Below are 19,072 nucleotides of genomic sequence, written 5' to 3'. Positions count from 1 at the left end.
TACAGCTTGACACACCACTTCTTGTGTTGAAGAACTACCTGGCTTTTCATCCTTTTTCTCCTTGCTAAGTTCACCCACACATTTTAACATGTGTTCAACCCTTTTTGCAATACCAACCACTTCCTCTAGTGCAGGTTCATCCTTTAACCACAACTCTTCCCTTATTTTATCACTCACGCACCTCAAGACAAACTGATCCCTAATTCGTTCCTCTACCAAAACCCCAAACTTGCAACTTGATGCCAACTTTCTTAGCGCAGTAATGTAGTCCTCAACACTCTCTTCCTTGCCTTGTTCACGTAACCCGAAATAGTACCTCTCCATGATGGTACTCACTTTGGGAAGATAGTGTAAGTCTAACTGCCTAGCACATATCTCATACTCATTCAATCCTCTTTGATCTGCCTGTGAAAGAACTGGAAGTGTCTCCAGAATCTCCTGACCTTCTCCTCCCAAACAATGCATTAATAATGCATGCTTCCTTTCGCCACTCAAGTTCGCACCACACACTCTCGCATAGTTTTCAAATATCTTCTTCCACTTTTTCCACCTAATCAGTGGTTCCCCAGGTTCCATCAGAAAGAAAGGAGGGGCAGTTACATTCTGCATCTTGCTACAACCTTAACCTTGACTTTTCCTACTTTTATAATTCACCATTAAAGTACCGCCACCCTTCCCTGATATGGTGTGCCTATCACCGTTGATAGGCTTCCAGTCACACACTCGGTTGCAATTGCTTAGTCTCACCAACACCTCTAGTCGCTTTTCCAGCTTATGGCCCTTAGTCAGTTCAAAAGAGCTCCTTTGACTTCACTCCTTCTTCCTTTCCTCTTTTCTCTTTTTATCAACAAGTCTGTTTTTCACATATATACTTCCATGATGTTATCTCCCAAAATACCGATTTTCCTGTCAAAACGCCGAATTTCCTGCCTTCCTCGTTGTCTTCTTCTTTTTAAATTCGAAAAACGACAAAAAAAATTTCAAAATGGCCGCCACCAACTCCAGATCTGCATTCGGTCTTTTTTCATAAGACGATTGGCCTTGTTTTTTTTTTAGACCAACCCAAAATGGCCGCCACACAACGATCAGACTTCTTTTTACGGCTGATCGGGCTTGTTTTTTTTTCTTATTAAAACGCTCCCATTCAAAGATGTCTGCCACTTTCTTCCAACAAACAGTCTTTTTTCTATGGGAATTTACCCACAAAAATCGACGTCACTCTCAGACTCCGTTTTTTCTCCTTTTCCTTATTAAATCAAAGAAAAGAGTCTACCTTTGCCGATTTTCGCCGCGTTTTCGTCTATCTCTTCCACATTTACAGCGCAATCTTCGTTTTGCTGTAATCTTCCTCTGAGGATGCCACTCCGCTTTCCTTCTACCACACAGCAGCCAAGTGAGTGTTTTCCTCTTCTTTTCAGTTTACACCTGTTGTTGAGGCTGACTTGCACACGTAGGCCTTTCCTCAAACGTCGCCAGTTTAATAAAGTTGAGAGAGTCCAAGGAGTTTAGATAAGCAAGTATAGTTTATTCAGCCCCAGCCAACAGTCAGCTAACAACTGACAATCCTGGAATTACCAGTCATGGGAACCTTGGTGACATATGGTTCTAAACACTAGGTTCCAACATGGAACCAGAATATCTAGAAAGGCAAGTCATCACAGACGGCAAATTCAAGGCCCATCAGGTGTAGTCCTTGCTTAACCTTGCTCCTGTTCCTCTGCTATATAACTGGATAAAACCATAATGACTTTTGCTTTGAACTGCCATGGGTGACTTGTCCTGAATAATTGTAAGATGAAGTTTCTGTCTCTATTGTTGAGCAGCCAAGCGATCAAAGGGCACGGAACCACTCCAGACAGTGAGGTCCATCAAAGGATTCAGTGTGCTTTCTGGAAAGAGAAGAATTTCAGAACCTTCCTGCTAGGACAGTGTTTATCAGCAATTGCTTGAGAAGCAGCTACATGTTCGTCCCTTCCGCTCTTCCCAGGAGGCCCATGAGTAAGACAATGTTGTGTCTTGAGGGCCCTTTAGCATCTTCTGCACTCAACTGAAGGTGTTACATGTTGGCCCTCATGTTTTACGCTTGAGATTGTATTGCACATCTTGGTGATGGCAGATTCTGTGTCGTCGACCCTATTGGCCAACTTCCTATGCACAAAGTAAGCTCACCTCAAGTGAAACTGTATCAATCTTGGCCTCTACAAAGGTTTTTGGTATCAAAGATTGCTTTTAGTATCCTGGCAAACTGCCCGGATATTTTTCTAGAGTGGTTTCAAGTTGACTCATGGGTCCCCACCCTGTGACCGTATTGCCAGGTAGTCCGTTATATCTTTAGTGGTGGGGTCAGGAGGTCTGGTCCCTTTAGGCTTGATCCTCATACAGTGTGGTCTATCTGTTTAGTGGGGCCTGATGGAAAGGCAGACCACAGGCCACTGAGGGCACTCCCTACTAACTCCTGTAGCATTCAACTAGCAATCACTGTAGTGTTGTGGCATAATTCAGTCTCTGAGTTCTCCGGTTCCCCTGAGGATTTCCGTGGTGCTATTAATGCTTGGAGACTATGTCATAGAGCCCGATTCACAGAATGAACTTAAGACTCACTCCTAAACTTACTACTATTTTGGTATTCACAGAATGTACTTACTACTTTTGGCATTCACAGAATGAACTTACTACTTTTGGTATTTACAGAAGTTAGGATTCTGTCTTAAGTTTGTTTTAAGACAAACTTAAGACAGACCTAAGACAGACTTAAGACAAAATCCTAACTTCTGTGAATACCAAAAGTAGTAAGTTCATTCTGTGAATGCCAAAAGTAGTAAGTGCATTCTGTGAATACCAAAATAGTAGTAAGTTTAGGATTGAGTCTTAAGTTCATTCTGTGAATCGGGCCCATGATGTCCACACAGATTGCTCTCTCCTGGGCACCAGGTGGGAGAACCCTGTTCAGATCCTCAATCAGGTAGTAGACCCACCTGTAGCTCACCGCACTTCTCAGCACCATGGTCCGCCCACAAAATCCCTCTCCACCATGCTCAGATTGGTCAATGCCTTTCAGGTAGTCAGGTCACTTCAGTATCTCCTTCATGGGGCCCCTCTGTTCAGTCTCTCAACTTTATGGATGCAGAGACCCACCTTTAGGGGTGGGTGATAAAGAATGCTCTGCCGACGGAGTTCACTGTATTTTGGCAACTCTACATTATGCTTGTTAGATGGAGTTATGGCCAAACTACGTTTTTTCTCACAAGCGGCTCACCAACAGTAAGTTGGCAAACATGACCGAGAATTGGTGTCCCCTAGCACGATTTGCCAGTGCTAGGAGAGCATCATGGGAGATTTTCTCAACACATGCATTTCCTGCTGGGAACAACATTCCCAAAGGAGTTGGGAACAATGGGGAGTAGGGAATAACATTCCCACTCCCCACCCCTGGCCAGACACTTACTGTGTGTCTCTCACTCATATACATTGTATACCTCCATAAGTTGTTATCCATTAACAAAGTGGCCATGACCAGTAACAATAACAATTATGCATCAAGCTATGCCATCAGTCATTGTCCTGTAAAATTGTAAGATGAGGTTTCTTTCTCTATAGTTGAGCAATTGAGCGATCAAAAGACAGAGCCATTCAGGACACTAGGGGCCGTCTGGGGATTCAGTGTGCTCTTTTGATAGAGAAATATTTTGGAACCTTCCCCCTTAAGGACTGTGTTCAGCAGCCATTGCTTGAGAAGCAGCTCCAGGTTGGTCCCTTCCACTTGTCCTTGGAGGCCAATGAATCAGACACTCTTGTGTCTTGAGGTCCCTTCAGCATCTTCTGCACTCAACTGAAGGCTTTTAATGATGGCCCTCATGTTTCACAATTGAGATTGTATTGCACATCTTGGTGATGGCAGATTCTGTGTTGTTGACCCTCAACTAGCTTCCCATGCACAAAGTAAGTTCACCGCCAGTCAAACTGTGTCACTCTTGGCCTCTAGAAAGGTTTTGGCATTGAGGATTGCTTTTAGTGGCCTCTCAAACTTCACAAGTGTTTTTCCAGAGTGGTTTCAAGTTGACTCATGGGTCCCCACCCTGTGATTACATTACCAGGTGGTCCGTTATATCTTTAGTAGGGGGTCAGGAGGTCTGGTCCTGTTAGGCTTGACCATCATGTAGTGCGATCTATCTCTTTACTGGGCCTGATGGCATGGCAGATCACAGACCATTGAGGGCTCTCCTCACTCACTCTTGTACCATCCACCCAGCAATCACTGTAGGGTTGTGGCGTAATTCAGCCTCTGAGTTCTGCAGTTCCCCTGATGATGTCCATGCTGCTAGTATGTTTGTCTGGGGCCTGAGACATGCTGTCTCCAAGGGTTATTCCCTCATGGGCACCAGGTGGGAGAACACCCTATAGATCTTCAATCAGGTAGTAGAGCCACCTGTAGCTCGCAGCACTTCTCAGCACCGATAAGAGAATTGGAGTCCCCTCGTGCACTCTCTGGGTGCAAGGATGGCACCCGGCAAGATTTTTTCAACGTGGGCGGTCGCAACTGTTCGAATTGAGAAAGCTACTGTTCGACTAGAAAATCTTCTCGAGCAGCAGCAATGAAGCAGATCTATCTGGAGCACTGCAGAGAGCCATTCATACGACACACAAGGTCCCAGTGCTAAAAATCAGCGCGATATTCAGATTTCTGCACAATCGCGGAACTCCGCAGAATCTCATGGAGATTTAATGTAATTATGCGAAATTCTGCAAAGTGAAACTTTAGTTCTGCCCACCCCTATCCAACTGTAGATTTCTCTGCTGTTGTACGGTGATGGAGCCCCCTACAGGAAATGGAGCCTACGGAGCCGAATGTGCTTGCAAGTGGGGAGAAATGGCTTGCCCAGTGATGCTGCTCCTCTCGGTCCTTGTGGGGCAGGATCCGCCAGGTTCCACACCCAGCTCCTGCCATGCCAAATTTACAACCAATCTCTCTTGGGCTTGCTGGGGTGGCAGAGCGTGGGAAGGCCAATGAGATGGGCTAAATCTCTCTGGATAATGAAGAATTGCTCTGGGGCTTTGGTTGGAGCTCAAAGAGGCACGCCCATTACGCCGCCATATTGGCCATAGGGGAAGGGTTTTCAAAGTCAAAGCTGCTAAATAAAATTATTTCCCTTCCAATCTCACTTATGTGAAAAACAGTGCTTGAAAGGTCTCTTGTTACTTTTGCTTTATTATGTGGAAAGTTAGTGCTATTATATATAGGGGACATTTTGATTCTATGAAATTCACATACTAAAAGCCTTTAGTAAGATACAAAGGTATGGATCTAAGGAAACATAAACAATGGGGGGAAATAACTGTTTTTATAACATCATATTAAGCTGAGATTAAGCCAATGCCACTTTTGAAACATTTTCAGTGACTTGGAATGTAGCGAGTTAAAGTTGAGATTTAGAATGTCCCCCATACTCAAAGTTATATCTACTCAAATATAAACCTCGGATTTAATCCAATGGGGTTCTGTTTTCATGTTAGTGTTGTTGGTCATAAGCAGGGTTTTAATAATAATAAGCTTATACCCTAAATGTTCTACCCCTATTACTCTCTAGGACCTTTATCCTGCTTAATACCATATGGAAAGGATTATCACTGGCAGCCATTAGCACCAGATTTATCGCATCGAGATGAAAGGGGGCCAAAATTGAAAAGCAGTTTCAGCCTTATGAGTTTCAAGATTTGGGTGGTTTATTTGATCCCAACGTTTTATGCCTAGTTCATGAATACGTTTAATGTTCTTTTTTAGGGTTCTGGAAATATCTATTATTTCACGATTGATGTGGTTGAAACAGATTGCCATATTGTAAGTCGAAAGAGCTGGAAAGATTGTAACATCGGACCCGTCCATGACCTGGTAAGTACTGAGAGAGCGAGATTTACAGCAAAATGCATGCTTCACCTTAAGTGTACTTGAAGTACAAATAGGATCCTTAGTTTGAGATTTTTTTGTCATGTGTAAATATTACATTTCTTTTAGTAAAGACAGATATGAAATCTAAAAACAAGATTTTCATATCACCATCAAACTAACATTCATCCCATAGTCTGAAAACCACTGTCCATGTAACTGCCCAGTTAGTGCAGTGCATATCTGCACAATAAACACATTGCAAGCCACTAAAACATGCATGTCAATGCCCCTTTCCATAGCTTCTGTCACCCTGTACCTAGAACTAGATATGCCATCATCCAAATGACACTTGGCTAGCCACCATTTAACAGAATTAACGCAACCAATGTGACAACCCGTGTACTCCATCTGCCAAAAATTCAGCACAACACCACTGGACTGCAGAAGTTGTACATATCAGTAAACACTTAAAAAAGTCCATGGTATGATTGAAATGTAGACCCAAAATACAATTAAAAACTCTTTAAAAACTCATCAGTCCCCTAACACAGAACTTACCTTATGTTGTGCATGCCATAATCCAAACAGAAAAGCTACATTTGTTGCATACACCATGCATTATATATTGTATCTACCCCAGCATGTGGCACACAGCTAACACTACATGACATACACCATAACTACACTTTGCATAGCATTTTTAAACAACATAAATGATACCATCCGGATATGACCACACCATCACTTAATGAACATCAATGACAATAGGCGTGTGAAAACATTAATGCCATCAACCAAATTACATTTTCCATATCATTACCCAGTTAATATGTCAAAATGCAACCACATGGCACTGATTTCAATGCAAATACCATCATTAAACTAGCATTACAAGAACACAATAAACTAACACATTATTTGTCACCAGTGTCCCTTTGCTAAGAGAGCATATGCTGGCTTTCATGCAATATAGCTGCTAAATATGGCATCCAATTAATGGAATACATGACATGACCATACCAAAATAAGAAACACCATACTTCAGATATCATAGTACTTCCTGTTGTTTGACTGAGAGACTGGAAGCCAGTATTTAACCAAAACAATACATGTAATCAGCCAACAAACATGATAAATACTACACCCCAGCTAACAGTATTTTCTGTCAACCAGTTACCATTGTACAAACAACTTTAGAACAAAAAACAATGCACGCCCTAATCCTCATATTACTATAAACAATTCCCGTCACTAATTCAAGATATTTCTTTGGAAAGTTTAAAAAAATCCATACAATCAAAATACCCTTTAATCAATTAAAAAACAAATTGTGTATTTTCAATAAAAACATAGTGCGCCACAGTAGGAAATTGGGATAATGGTTGAGGGTTGTGGCAACCCTTCTCAAGCAACAACCATAATTCTTGTCAGGGTGAACCACAAAGGTCACTAAATAAACCTTTGCTTGATCTTCTGGCAGCTTGGAACAAAAGCTGTCAGGATTTCTCCTTTTCGTGCAGAGGAGTGCACTCTGATAGTAGCACTTGGAGATCATGGACTCACTGTAGCAGAGACCAGCATGGATTAAGCAGGTCCAATTGAAGCCCCAGGCAGATCCAGTTGCAGCAGGTCCGCTGGCCAGTTGCAGGGAAACCTCTGGAGCCTGTTGTGTACCTATAGCACAGAAAGGTAGGTCAGCCCACTGACCATTGAAGCCACTCAGGTTAGTCTGAAATGAAGGGAGCAGGTTCAGTCTTCCACCTCAGAAAATGGGGCAGGCATCAAGCATCAGACAGTCCTCTGGGGTACAAGCAAGGCCTCAAACTGGAGGGCAATTGTCTGGTAGTAGCAGGCAGGCCTCTGGGTAACGAGGCAGGCCTCAAACAGCAGTCAGTCTACTGGGAACAAGGCAGTCCTGCTTTTGAAGTGTCCTCAGGTCCAGGCATGTACTAAAGAGTTGTTCTGAGTGTCCAATAGTTATTACTGGTGCCAGGCTTGGAAGTTGGGGGACATCCTTGCTACCCCAACATCTGTTTCTCGAAAGTTCTTCCCTTCCCCATCCAAGGCTCCAAGAACTCTTGGGTGATAAAAGACTAGAGTCAGGTTCCGTTGTGTGTGTGCTGGAGGCAGCCATTTGAAATGTAAGTGAGGCAGGGAGCAACTCAGCCCCAACGTATCTGGCAGGATGGGCCACCTTAGGGCCCCTTTGCCTCATTGTCTGGGGGAATACACAAAGGCTGACATCTAAGTTATTCTCAGTCATGTGACCCAAGACTGTGCCAATAAGCACCAAATGGTTAGGGAAGGAAAATGCCAAATTTCTTAAAGTTTCTTTTTCAGAATTGTGCTTTAAAATCCGACTTTACCATTAGAGAAGGTTTCAAATTACAATTCATTTGAGTCCCAACATGATTTTCTGCCTGCTCGGAAACAAAAGTTAGCACTTATTGAACGTAGTAAGGTAACCCAATGTTATCCAATGAGAGAGATAGACCTTAAAATAGTGAAAAACAAATGTACAGTTTTTTCACTATCATGATATGCAAGATTTAAAAACACATTCCCTGCTTTTGTAAATGTAAATGTATTTATATAGCGCAAATCGCCCACATCGCAGGCATCTATGCGCTTGCTTAGGGAACCCGTCCTGGTATTCCACTGTGAGATACCCCGGCAGGGTATCCACAAGGTGAAAGCCAGGCATCCCGCCGCGAGGGGCCGTTGTGGAGATTAAGCAAGCTATTGCCCAGAGTCGCAGAGTGTGAACCCATGAGTCGAGTAGGCACCGGAGCGAGAATTATTGAGTCCGTGGAATTATTGAGCCCAACCCCCGTCGGGGCAGGGAATTGAACCCTGGTCCAGGGCCGATCTCAGCTTCCGGGTCTGCCGCCTCTAACCCCTGAGCCACACTTCTCCACTTTTAAATTCAATGCACCCTGCCTTATGGGATTTTTAGGACCTACCTTAGTGGTGACATATTTATTAAAAAGGAATGTTTAGGCCTGACAAAAGATTTATTTTGGCAGGTCAAATTGGCAGTTTTAAAACTTCACTACAGGCTGCAGTCGCAGGCCTGAGATATGTTTTACAGCATTACTTAAGTGGGTGGCACAAGGAGTGCTACAGGCCCAAAAATAGTATTTAATTTACAGGCCCTGTGTGCATGTAATACTATATACTAGGGACCTATAAGTAAATTAAATAGGCCAATCATATGTAAGCAAATCTTACCATGTTTTAGGGAGAGATCACAAGCATTTTAAGACTGGTTAGCAGTGATGCACTAGCACATTGTCCTCCTAGTGCCAACAAGAACAAAATTCTGAAAACAGGAGGGATAAAGGCCAAGGATGTCAGGTCTGACAGCCACATATTTCAAAGAGGTGTTCACTTGAAGGGCAAAAAATGCTACCAGGTTTGCTTAGCAATCAAATTCATTACAAACTGAATGAAGCTTCCATTTTTTGATTCTTGGGTATTGAACTAAAAGATGGCTAATGGGTAATACATAAAAGAATCTCTCAGCATAAAAAATATAAGCCTGCAACGTCAATGCTAGGCGATATAATACATTTTAAATATGCACTTGGCAGCATGTCCTACAGAATACACTGAGCATTTAAAAATTAAATAAAGCTTTGGAAAATCTGGGCCATATATGTGGCTCTCTGCAGATTGATGTCCCAAAATTCTGTCTTAATATGTTGTTTTGTATTGTAGTACATCCTGAAAAGTGTTAAAAAATAAAGCTGTTCAAAAACAACAACAAAATGTTGTGTTCTATGTCCAACTTGTCTTACCTTTATCTCCAGGTTTTTGGACAGTGTAAAGTTATCTTCTACCTCAGTTTGCCTTGGAGGAGAGTCAAACTGTACAGTTATAATTGTATCCTCGGTCCAGGTACGGTGATGTTTCCATTTCAAGAAATCGTCCTTATGTATGTGATTGGCCACAAACGGCATTTTGAGAAGGAAGTGGCAAAAACATTCCTGACATATCAATAACCAATAAATATGATGCTTAAGAATTTAGCAAGTGAATTGAAATATAATTCAAGTGATTGCAATACATTTACATTTATATCACTGTAGCATTATTCATACATGAGAGGCGTGTAATGTAAAGCCAACGATACAAGTACATAATGTAGCATATGAACTGCAGCTCAGAAAAAAACAATAATAATTTTTTTCACCTTCACAGTTCCTAAAAGTTTAATCTCCTCCATGTGCCCAGACTGCCTCATTGGGAGTGAGTCGCCTCTCTTTGAACCAATAGCTGATACAATGGTTGCAAAATACAACAAAGAAAGTAATAACACCCACTACTACAAGGTTTACATGGTAGAAGGCTCAAAAATGCAGGTAACTACAAAACGTTTTCTCATTTCACATCATAAGCTGGTAAATGCTTCAGAACTGTTATTCTGTTTTGAGTTACATGATTTCTTTTTACTTTTTACTTTTATTTTTTATTCTGGTCTTTTCATAAAGTCTCAGGGTACTATAAGATGGAGACAGGCATGCTACGTAGGAACCACAACAACTCCAGAGAGGCGATTAAATGGTTATCAGACTTGCTCTTGTTTGTTAAGAATGCATTAAGATTGTTTCCAGCTGTGGCAGCTTAGACAACAAAATCTTCAACACAAATCTCTCCATACTAAAAAAAGGGATGCTAGGTAAAAGATGAGAGGAACCATCAAGCTGCAAAGGTGAATATTTGAAGAATTTGTCCTCCAGAAGTACTGGGTGCAGTGCCACAGAAGGTCCTTGGCACAAGTGGAGGGATTTAAACCCCACAGGAGGCCAATGAGGTTGAGCCAGAGCTTATGCTGTTACTTTGTTTCGTATACATTAAGCTGTGCAGTTCCTATATTGGGGAAGGTCGGCGGAACCTGAGGGATCAAGTCAGGGGATCTGATCCTTCAGGAGCAAAAGCCCTCACACACCCCAAGGGGTCTCATGCTTCAACATAGGGCAGCTCCTCGTTGGGCCGGCGCTGCAATGTCCAACGGGACCCACAGGGGGGCTCTTTGCCGGAGTACTTTTGAGCTGCTGTAGTGAGTGTGGGGTATTATGTGAGGGTGTTAGTGAGTGAGTAAGTTGGTGGGCTAAAAATGACTCAAAGTGTTAATAAGGCAAATGTTTAATGTATGGAACCCTGGGTCATGCAAAAAACAAATGTAGGCCAGAATGGATATAATGGTCCACATTGGCTCTAAATATAAGTGTTGGCTAACATGCTTCTTGCCAAACAATTGACACAGAGGATCAAGGCAATTCGTCAGGACCATGAAATGTGAAGAACTAAACTACTCATGGGGAGGGGGACGGTCAGACGTACATGTGTTATCTAAAGCTGTACCAGTCTCAGTGCATTAGATTATATAGTATACCTGGTACAATCGATAGGTAATCCGCCCACTAATACAGATGGGCGGCATCTTGTGTTTTTGCAATGAATTGGAATGCTAGGCTGAGGGTCGAAAATGTTCTGTTCTGCAGCATTTATTTATTATTATCTACTAATATACAAATTCACCACTAATCCTTTATGGGATCCTGAGTATTGTACTACTCGCCAAACAAGCACTTTGACGCCTCGTCAGGGGTAGTAAGTGCTATATAAATGCAATTGCAATACAATACAATTATGTATCACATAACAATACAAAATGAAAAAACATAGAGAACATTACGTACACTTTTTGTATATTGGCACAAAATGTCTCTATTTTAAAAGAAACATAAGCATCTTGCGAAATCCAAAGCGTCCGTAAGTAGGAAGAGATTTCATCTATGACCTCAAAAAGTCCTTGTTGGTCTTTTTTTGATTAAAGGATTCTATAAGAAAAGTAGTTTTTAGCCATTTCGTGGCTCAGTAAAGAAGATGGTGGTAGGTCTGAATGTATGAGTTTTCATAAAGGTGGCTGCAATTGTTCTCCTTCTTTGCCTCTTCTTTAGTAATCTACTTGGACAAGGCATGTTATGTGTTTACTTCAATGGGTACTATGGAAGCAGGTTTGTTATTCTTTGTCATCGAGAAAACAGAAAGTGAAATGGCACATTCATTATATATTTACCCAATTCAGTGAGAGAGGGTTGACAAGAGTGGTCCACGTTTCCCTACCGGTGAATTCTTGATGGAATGGCTACAGTAGCACATGCAGTCCTGAATGCCCTAAGCATCTGGTCAAGGCAAAGAATTTTATAAGGAACATCCATAGGATCTGACATAGTAAAAAGATGTCGTGGACCACAGGAAGCGGAAGGGCCTTTGCTAATAACAAGGTTATGAGTATGTCCTGCACAATGGATTGGGTTGTATGTCGCTACATCGACTACAAAAATATCGACCTAAACAAATATCTACTTCACAATATCAGCCCAATATATTCTCAGGTACATGTAAGTAAGTATAGAATTACTATTCCATCTCTACTTCTACTTACCTTGACAATGAAATGTAGCTGATATTGTGAATTCAACACTTCTAATTAGTTTTATGTGAAAATATTGAGATTGTGATTCCCCATTGTGAGATGTGGAGTAGACATTCGGCACTAAACTAAAGCCTATTACCTGTTATGGCTTATCAATCCAAATATTAAAATCACGTAGGACAATCAAGTGAATAAAACAGTTTTATGAGGTGGTCCATAAAAGAAGGTGCAGAATCCATTAAGGTGTGGGTAAGGTACAAGGGGATAACAGATGCCAAATTCAAATGTAATAATTGGTTTGCACGAGCCCAACAAACCTTGACCTCTGTAATTTAGGTGCAGTGTCCACATTGTTAATATCAAGTTTGTTATGAAAAATAATGTTTCTTCTATGAGTTTAACCTGCCATCAAATTGTGTTTAAAGATGAAACAAGTACACCAATGTTAGGATTGCAAAGAGTCATAAGTCAAGATTAACAGATAAATAGCAATTCATTTTGGTGTACTAGAAGTAGATTGTTGAAGTGGAATGGAATTGTTTAGTTTTTTCAATAGGTGAGTAGCCATTGAGAAGAAAGGATTTAAACCTCACAGTTTAATTTATGTGACAAGAGATGCTTGGATTAAATATCAAAGACATTTTCTAAGCAGTTGTATAAGTTGTCCTTTCAGGGGTCAACAATATCAGAACCATTAGGGCCCTCTTTGGGTGACCTCTTTATTCCTATGAGCTGGCGACAGCAGTTGCCAGCCTCACCTAAAATGTAGGGATATTGCGGAAAACATTAACTTTTGTCCAGAGGACATTTCAGCTGATGAAATTAGTTTAAATCTCAGGGTGAAGATCACGCACAAAATGAGGAAATAGTGGGGTAGCTAACCTAGCATTAGCGATTTACCCAATATTTCCTAAATTCTTAGTGGATCCTCGGGGTCAAACTTGTTAAAGGTTGGATTTTCCCCACTCTCTGAATTACCGGTACCCCTGGTGTCAGTAACTCAGCGAAAGGGGAAAAATCTCTCTCATATCCCAGGGCACTTTAATTAGGGCCTCAGATCTTGTCCATTTTTAAAAGGTGAGTACAGAATTTGCTGTCTAGGCTATGAAGCTCATATTGAGACTGAACGTTACAGTGGCGTAATTTGTTAAGTAACTAATTGAGAGAGTGAGTACAAGATTTTATTGTGTAGTTAATTAAAACCATAACAATATAAAACATTTAAAAGTCCTTGCGATGCCCTCTAATGTGACTAACACTTAGGCCATCATTAGGATCGCAGTGGAAGGGACCGCCCGCCATGAGAGCGGGGGTCCCGTGGGGGCTATTAGGATGCGCCCGCCACAGTGGCGGGTGCATCCTGTATTCTTAACATTGCGACGGGCGGTGCTGAAAGCACCGCCAGCCGCAATGATAAAAATACATGTTGTGCATTTCAAAGCACATCGTGACAGGCACCGCGCGGTGCCTGCCGCGTTGTTCTTTGAAAGGCAGTTATGGTACCCCCTATGTGCACCCCCCTCCCCCTGGAGTCCCTGGGGGCCCGCAACAAGCCCCCAAAGCAGACTCCACATGCCTTGCCGTGGCAGCTAAGCCGCCACGGAAAGGCATTGAAAAATGCACATACTAATATGGCTGGCGGTGTCTTTCAGACACCGCCACCATATAGAGCCCTTTTCTGCCCCCTCGACATGTCGACCGGGCGGAAAAGCGGCAGACGGTCTTTCCGTCCGCCGCGGACCCACCAGCCGTTATAATATGGCGGTGGGGCATTTCGGCATGGATGGCGGGCGGATCACCCCCGCCAGGCCGGCGGTGGCTACCGCCGGCCCGGCAGGGAAGATGCGCCCGCCATCCTAATGGGGCCCTTATTACCTAAGTGTAAAACTCACAGTCTGCGATCAACTTTGTTTAGCTTTTTAACAATGTAACTGTTTAAAATCTATAATGGATAAACCAAAGTTAAGAATATATATAAAAAAAAAGTCAATCATGATAGGGCTATCTAACACATACACGGTTGTAAAATCCCAAAATAAAATCCACCACGATTGGGTTGGACACGTAGCAATTATTAAAACTTAATTACAAAAAAGTCAGAGTATAAAGTGCCTAATGTCCGTGGTATGGAAAGTAAAAGTTATCAAATGGCAGTCATCTCAAGACTTCGTTGTGTTTTTTTAGGAGGTTCTCCACTGCTTTAAAGAATTTGCCAATTCCTGCTAGTTCAGGCGAAACCATGGTGCTAAAAATCCAATTCATTGCATTGTTACATATTCTTATGCCATGGATTAAAAGAAGTGGCTTTAATAGTGTTCACCGAAAGTGTAGCAACGACTGAAAGCAGCAAAGTAGGTGTGTTACAGTTAAAAATGTATAGCCGCATAGTCTGCACTTAAAGATAGTAGGGAGCAGTGGCCAGTTTGAGTTAAAGGGCCCGATGTAGGTAAATCTTTTTTACCACTTCATAAATACCGATTCATACCGAATCGGTATTTAAGAAGTGGTAAAAAAGAGAAGGGCAGATGTAGGTAATTTTATTTTAAAAATTACCGAATCGGAAGGAATCGGTATTAACCGATTCGGTAAATACCGAATCGGTAATGCCCATTGATTCCTATGGGCATTGAAGCCCATAGGAATCAATGGGCATTACCGAATTGGTATTTACCGATTCGGTAATTACCGATTTCTGCAAGGGTGCAGGGGATGTCACTTTGACACCCTCTAGCACCCCCAATACTGGCTTGTGTGCCATGTGGCACACAGACATGCCCTAAGGGCATGTCTGTCTGTCGCATGGCATAGGTGTGCATGCACACATGTGCATGCACACCTGGATTCGGTATTTTAACACCCAATTGGATTGGGTGTTAAAATACCGAATCTGAAGGGTCTGTGGGACTGAAAGTAGTCCCACCTACATCCCGAATTTTAAAAATCGGTAAACTTACCGATTCTGTATTTTTCCGATTCGGTAATTTTACCGAATTGGTAAAATACCGAATCGGACAAAAAAAGGTCCCCCACATCTCAAAAGGCCAAATACTGGTCGAAAACGGCCGAATTCGGCCGTTTCCGACCGGTATTGGCCACCTACATCGGGCCCAAAGTCTTTAATTTGTAATGCCAAAATTGTTACGGCCAGAATTTGGGTTAGACAGGCTTTCCCAATTGAACAATTAAGATAAGATTGTGCCTGGAGGCCAACATGGCAGTCATTGTTATGTGAGGCTGCCAGGGTCCTTAGCGGCGTTGTGAACTTGATATTTTCTATGTCCGCGATCTTCGAGAGGAAATGTATCTGTTTTTTCAGCCAGAGTGGTAGGCTGCTAGGGTGGGGGCCGGTTTTGGCCCCCTGGGGGGGCGTTTTTGTTACCGGGGGCCGGCAATGTTGGCCCTCAGTAACAAAATCGGCCAAAACCGGCCGACGCAAACTGCTCACCTGCACTCCCCCTGACCCCAGGGGGGGCCAGCTGAGCAGTTTGCCAGGGCCGGTTTCTGTTCTCAGTCCGGCCCTGTTTTCAGCATGCTTTTTACTGCAGTATGCGTAAGTGAGAAGGTATTTAGAACAGTCAGATCTATTTGAAGAGAGGCTGCTGCCGATAAATAGGTGAACCAAGGACTATTTTTCAATTTAAATATATTTTGCAAAATAAATTTCAAGGTGCAGGGCGTGGCTGTGATTGAATCTGGATCACTGAAATAATATCGAGGGGACAAAATATCGACTTGCAAAAATATCGTGGACAAAATATCGACAGTCAAAATATCGAGTTTGTATCTACAAACAGGTAAGTACAAAAATATCGAGTACAAAATATTGTTTACAATAATATAGTTGTAAAAAATATCGACTTTATTAAAAACAGTGTTAAATTAAATTGATATTAAAATTTAATTACTAAAATATACTTAAAAATACTTACATTAACTTATAATAATTAAATAATAAATAAAAATAATAAAAATAATTTTTTACAATCTTATTTGCTAAAACATATATATATAGTAACATACTATACTTAAATATAATACTATTATATTACCGTACGATACCAGAAGTGTAAAAAATACTATTCCCACTCCAAAGAGTGCAAGCGTAGGGAAAGCGTTGGATAGCGTAGGGGTTAAAATTACTATTCCCACTCCAGTGGGTGCAACAGTAGGGAAAACTGACCCTGAACCCTAAAAATACCCCTTTACCCAAAAACCCAAAACTGACCCTGAACCCTAAAAATACCCCTTTACCCAAAAACTGAAAACTGACCCTGAACCCTAAAAATACCCCTTTACCCAAAAACTGAAAACTGACCCTGAACCCTAAAAATACCCCTATACCCCAAAACTGAAAACTGACCCTGAACCCTAAAAATACCCCTTTACCCAAAAACTGAAAACTGACCCTGAACCCTAAAAATACCCCTTTACCCAAAAACTGAAAACTGACCCTGAACCCTAAAAATACTCCTTTACCCAAAATGAATTAATATTATTTAAATACCAATTAATTATTAATTAACAATAACAATAAAGTAAATATATTAGCACATTAGCTGTAATTAATTTAATTTAATAATTAATATTATTTTTTCCCAATTAATTAATTAACAATAACTAAAAATTATATTCTTTCAAAAATCTTTATTTCGATCACAGATCATAAAAGATGCATAGTATTTGTACACAGTAAAAAATGATTAAACATAGTGTGATCCAATGATTAAGAACATTTTAAGAAAAGGGAAGCATGGGGTACGATAAAAGCAGTAAAAATTTCCGGGGTACTGTTATGTAAGTCTTTTCAACGCTCGATTCCGGATGAACCACATGGAGGTCAAAAATTTTGAAAGGGCGAAAACCACAATGGGAGAGAGGTCTGACTTTAAAATTCTATAGGCAGGTTGAAAAGATCTGAAGCCCAAGTTTTTAAGTAGCGGGACTAGCCAGTATCTCCTACTCCTCTCGTAGCCCTTGCAGAAGAAGACGGCATGAACATCGTCTTCTTTCTGATGAGCACACACTGGGCAGAGTTCTGTGGTGGATCGTGATTGCCATGACGCTGTGAATGAAGCTAGAGGGAGGCATCCATACCTCCACTGTAGAAATAATTTTCTCGTTAGTGTAGGGGAGATTGAGTCAAGAGCACTTTCAAGATGGTAAGAGTCTTTCGCTTTGAGGAACGAATGTGTCAAGGATCCTTCTCTCGTGGCATCAATGGCTTTTGTCAACATCAATTCATAGTATGCTCTCACGAGTACTTTCTTTGGAGTCTTTACACAAAAGTTTAGGGGATCCCTCCATAGTTCCGGGAAACCCATCTCCTCAAGCGTTGCCCTGACATAAATCATCCACGGAATTCGTTTGGCGTTCCTTAGCTCTAGAAATTCCTGTAATTCCTCTCTGTAGCTTGTAAGGTCTGGGCTACACCACAGGCGCCTCCAAAAAGTTAGCGGTTTGAGTCCCAGCTCTTCTGTTATAGATCGAATTCCCAGGTCTAGTCTGAGGGGGAGTAGAGGGGTGCTCTGAGGTAGAGCGACAACCTGTCTCAGGAATTTATTTTCAATTAGCTGTAATTTTGGGAGTTTGGAATGCCCCCACAATTCACCCCCATAAGTGACACCCGCCCGGGCCTGGGTTTTGTAAATATGAATAATTGGGGATAGTGGGCGATAAGAAGATTTATTCGCCAGACGCATCGTGCCACCCGCCAACTGAGCCAGTTTGATGGTCACTTTGGTTTGGTGAGTCGTCCAAGTTAGATGTTCATTTAGAGTAATCCCCAAGTATTCAATATTATGCACACGTTCTAATTGGACATTGCCTAGCCTGGGAGGGGCTCGGTTATGGGGGTTTGGATTTAAGATCATAAATTTAGTTTTTTGTGGGTTGATCTCCAATCCACGTTCGGAGCAAAACTCCAGAAAGCCATCTAAGATGCGTTGGATTCCCATAGGGGATTTAGACAGCAGCAGGGTGTCATCTGCAAACATAATTGCAGGCACCCTGCTGCCTGTCAACTTTGGGGCATCGGTGTTGGCAATCCTGTTTAGGTGGGCAACAACCCCGTTCACAAAGAGGCAAAACAGGGTCGGTGCGAGCACGCAGCCCTGTCTCACCCCTCTGCGAACGGGGAACCTTTCGGTTAGCTTGCCACCTTTGCCACAACTTACGCGGGCATAGTTGTTGCAGTGGAGTCTCATCAGGATTGCCAAAATGTCCCCGGGGACGTTTAGCTCTTCCATGACCTTCCACAGCCTCGCTCTGGGTACCAAATCGAAGGCGGCACGTAAGTCTACAAAGATGGTATATAGACTGCCGCCCTCGATTACAGCTGTTCTCCAGTAGAGTAGATTTAACCTGAAGATTTGGTCTATGGTCGAGACACCCTGCCTGAAACCTGCCTGGTAGGGGGACAGGATGTCCATCTCTTCTATCCAGGCCTGTAAACGATTCAAGATCAGTCTACCAAAGAGTTTCTGGGATATGTCGATGAGACTAATAGGTCGATAGTTCGAGGGAAGCAGAGGGGATCCCTTTTTATAAATTGGAACCACCTCAGCTCCCCTCCAAGTATCGGGCACCTCCATTCCCCCCAAGATGGCATTGAATATCAGTATGAGGTAAGGTGCCCATATCCCAGGTTCTTGTTTGAACAAGTCCCCTGGCACCCCGTCTAGTCCCGGGGCCTTCCCTGCAGCTAAACCTTTTATGGCATCCCTCACTTCTTTTTCATTAAAGGG

General features: G+C 42.2%; 1 protein-coding gene across 2 annotated transcripts in view; it reads left to right on the top strand.

Moving 5' to 3' along the window:
- Window positions 1–19,072, top strand: part of LOC147683834 (fetuin-B-like) — a 184,597-nt gene that overhangs the window by 14,036 nt on the left and 151,489 nt on the right. For both annotated transcript variants that reach the window (XM_086944233.1, XM_086944232.1), the window contains exons 2-4: window positions 5,780–5,887; window positions 9,697–9,784; window positions 10,088–10,248. In XM_086944233.1, coding sequence (XP_086800359.1) covers window positions 5,780–5,887; window positions 9,697–9,784; window positions 10,088–10,248 — 357 coding nt within the window. The remainder of the gene's footprint in view (window positions 1–5,779; window positions 5,888–9,696; window positions 9,785–10,087; window positions 10,249–19,072) is intronic.

The sequence above is a fragment of the Lissotriton vulgaris genome, chromosome 11 (assembly GCF_964263255.1).
Source record: "Lissotriton vulgaris chromosome 11, aLisVul1.2, whole genome shotgun sequence".
Classification (NCBI taxonomy): Eukaryota; Metazoa; Chordata; class Amphibia; order Caudata; family Salamandridae; genus Lissotriton; species Lissotriton vulgaris.
This window is presented reverse-complemented; position numbering and strand designations above follow the sequence as displayed.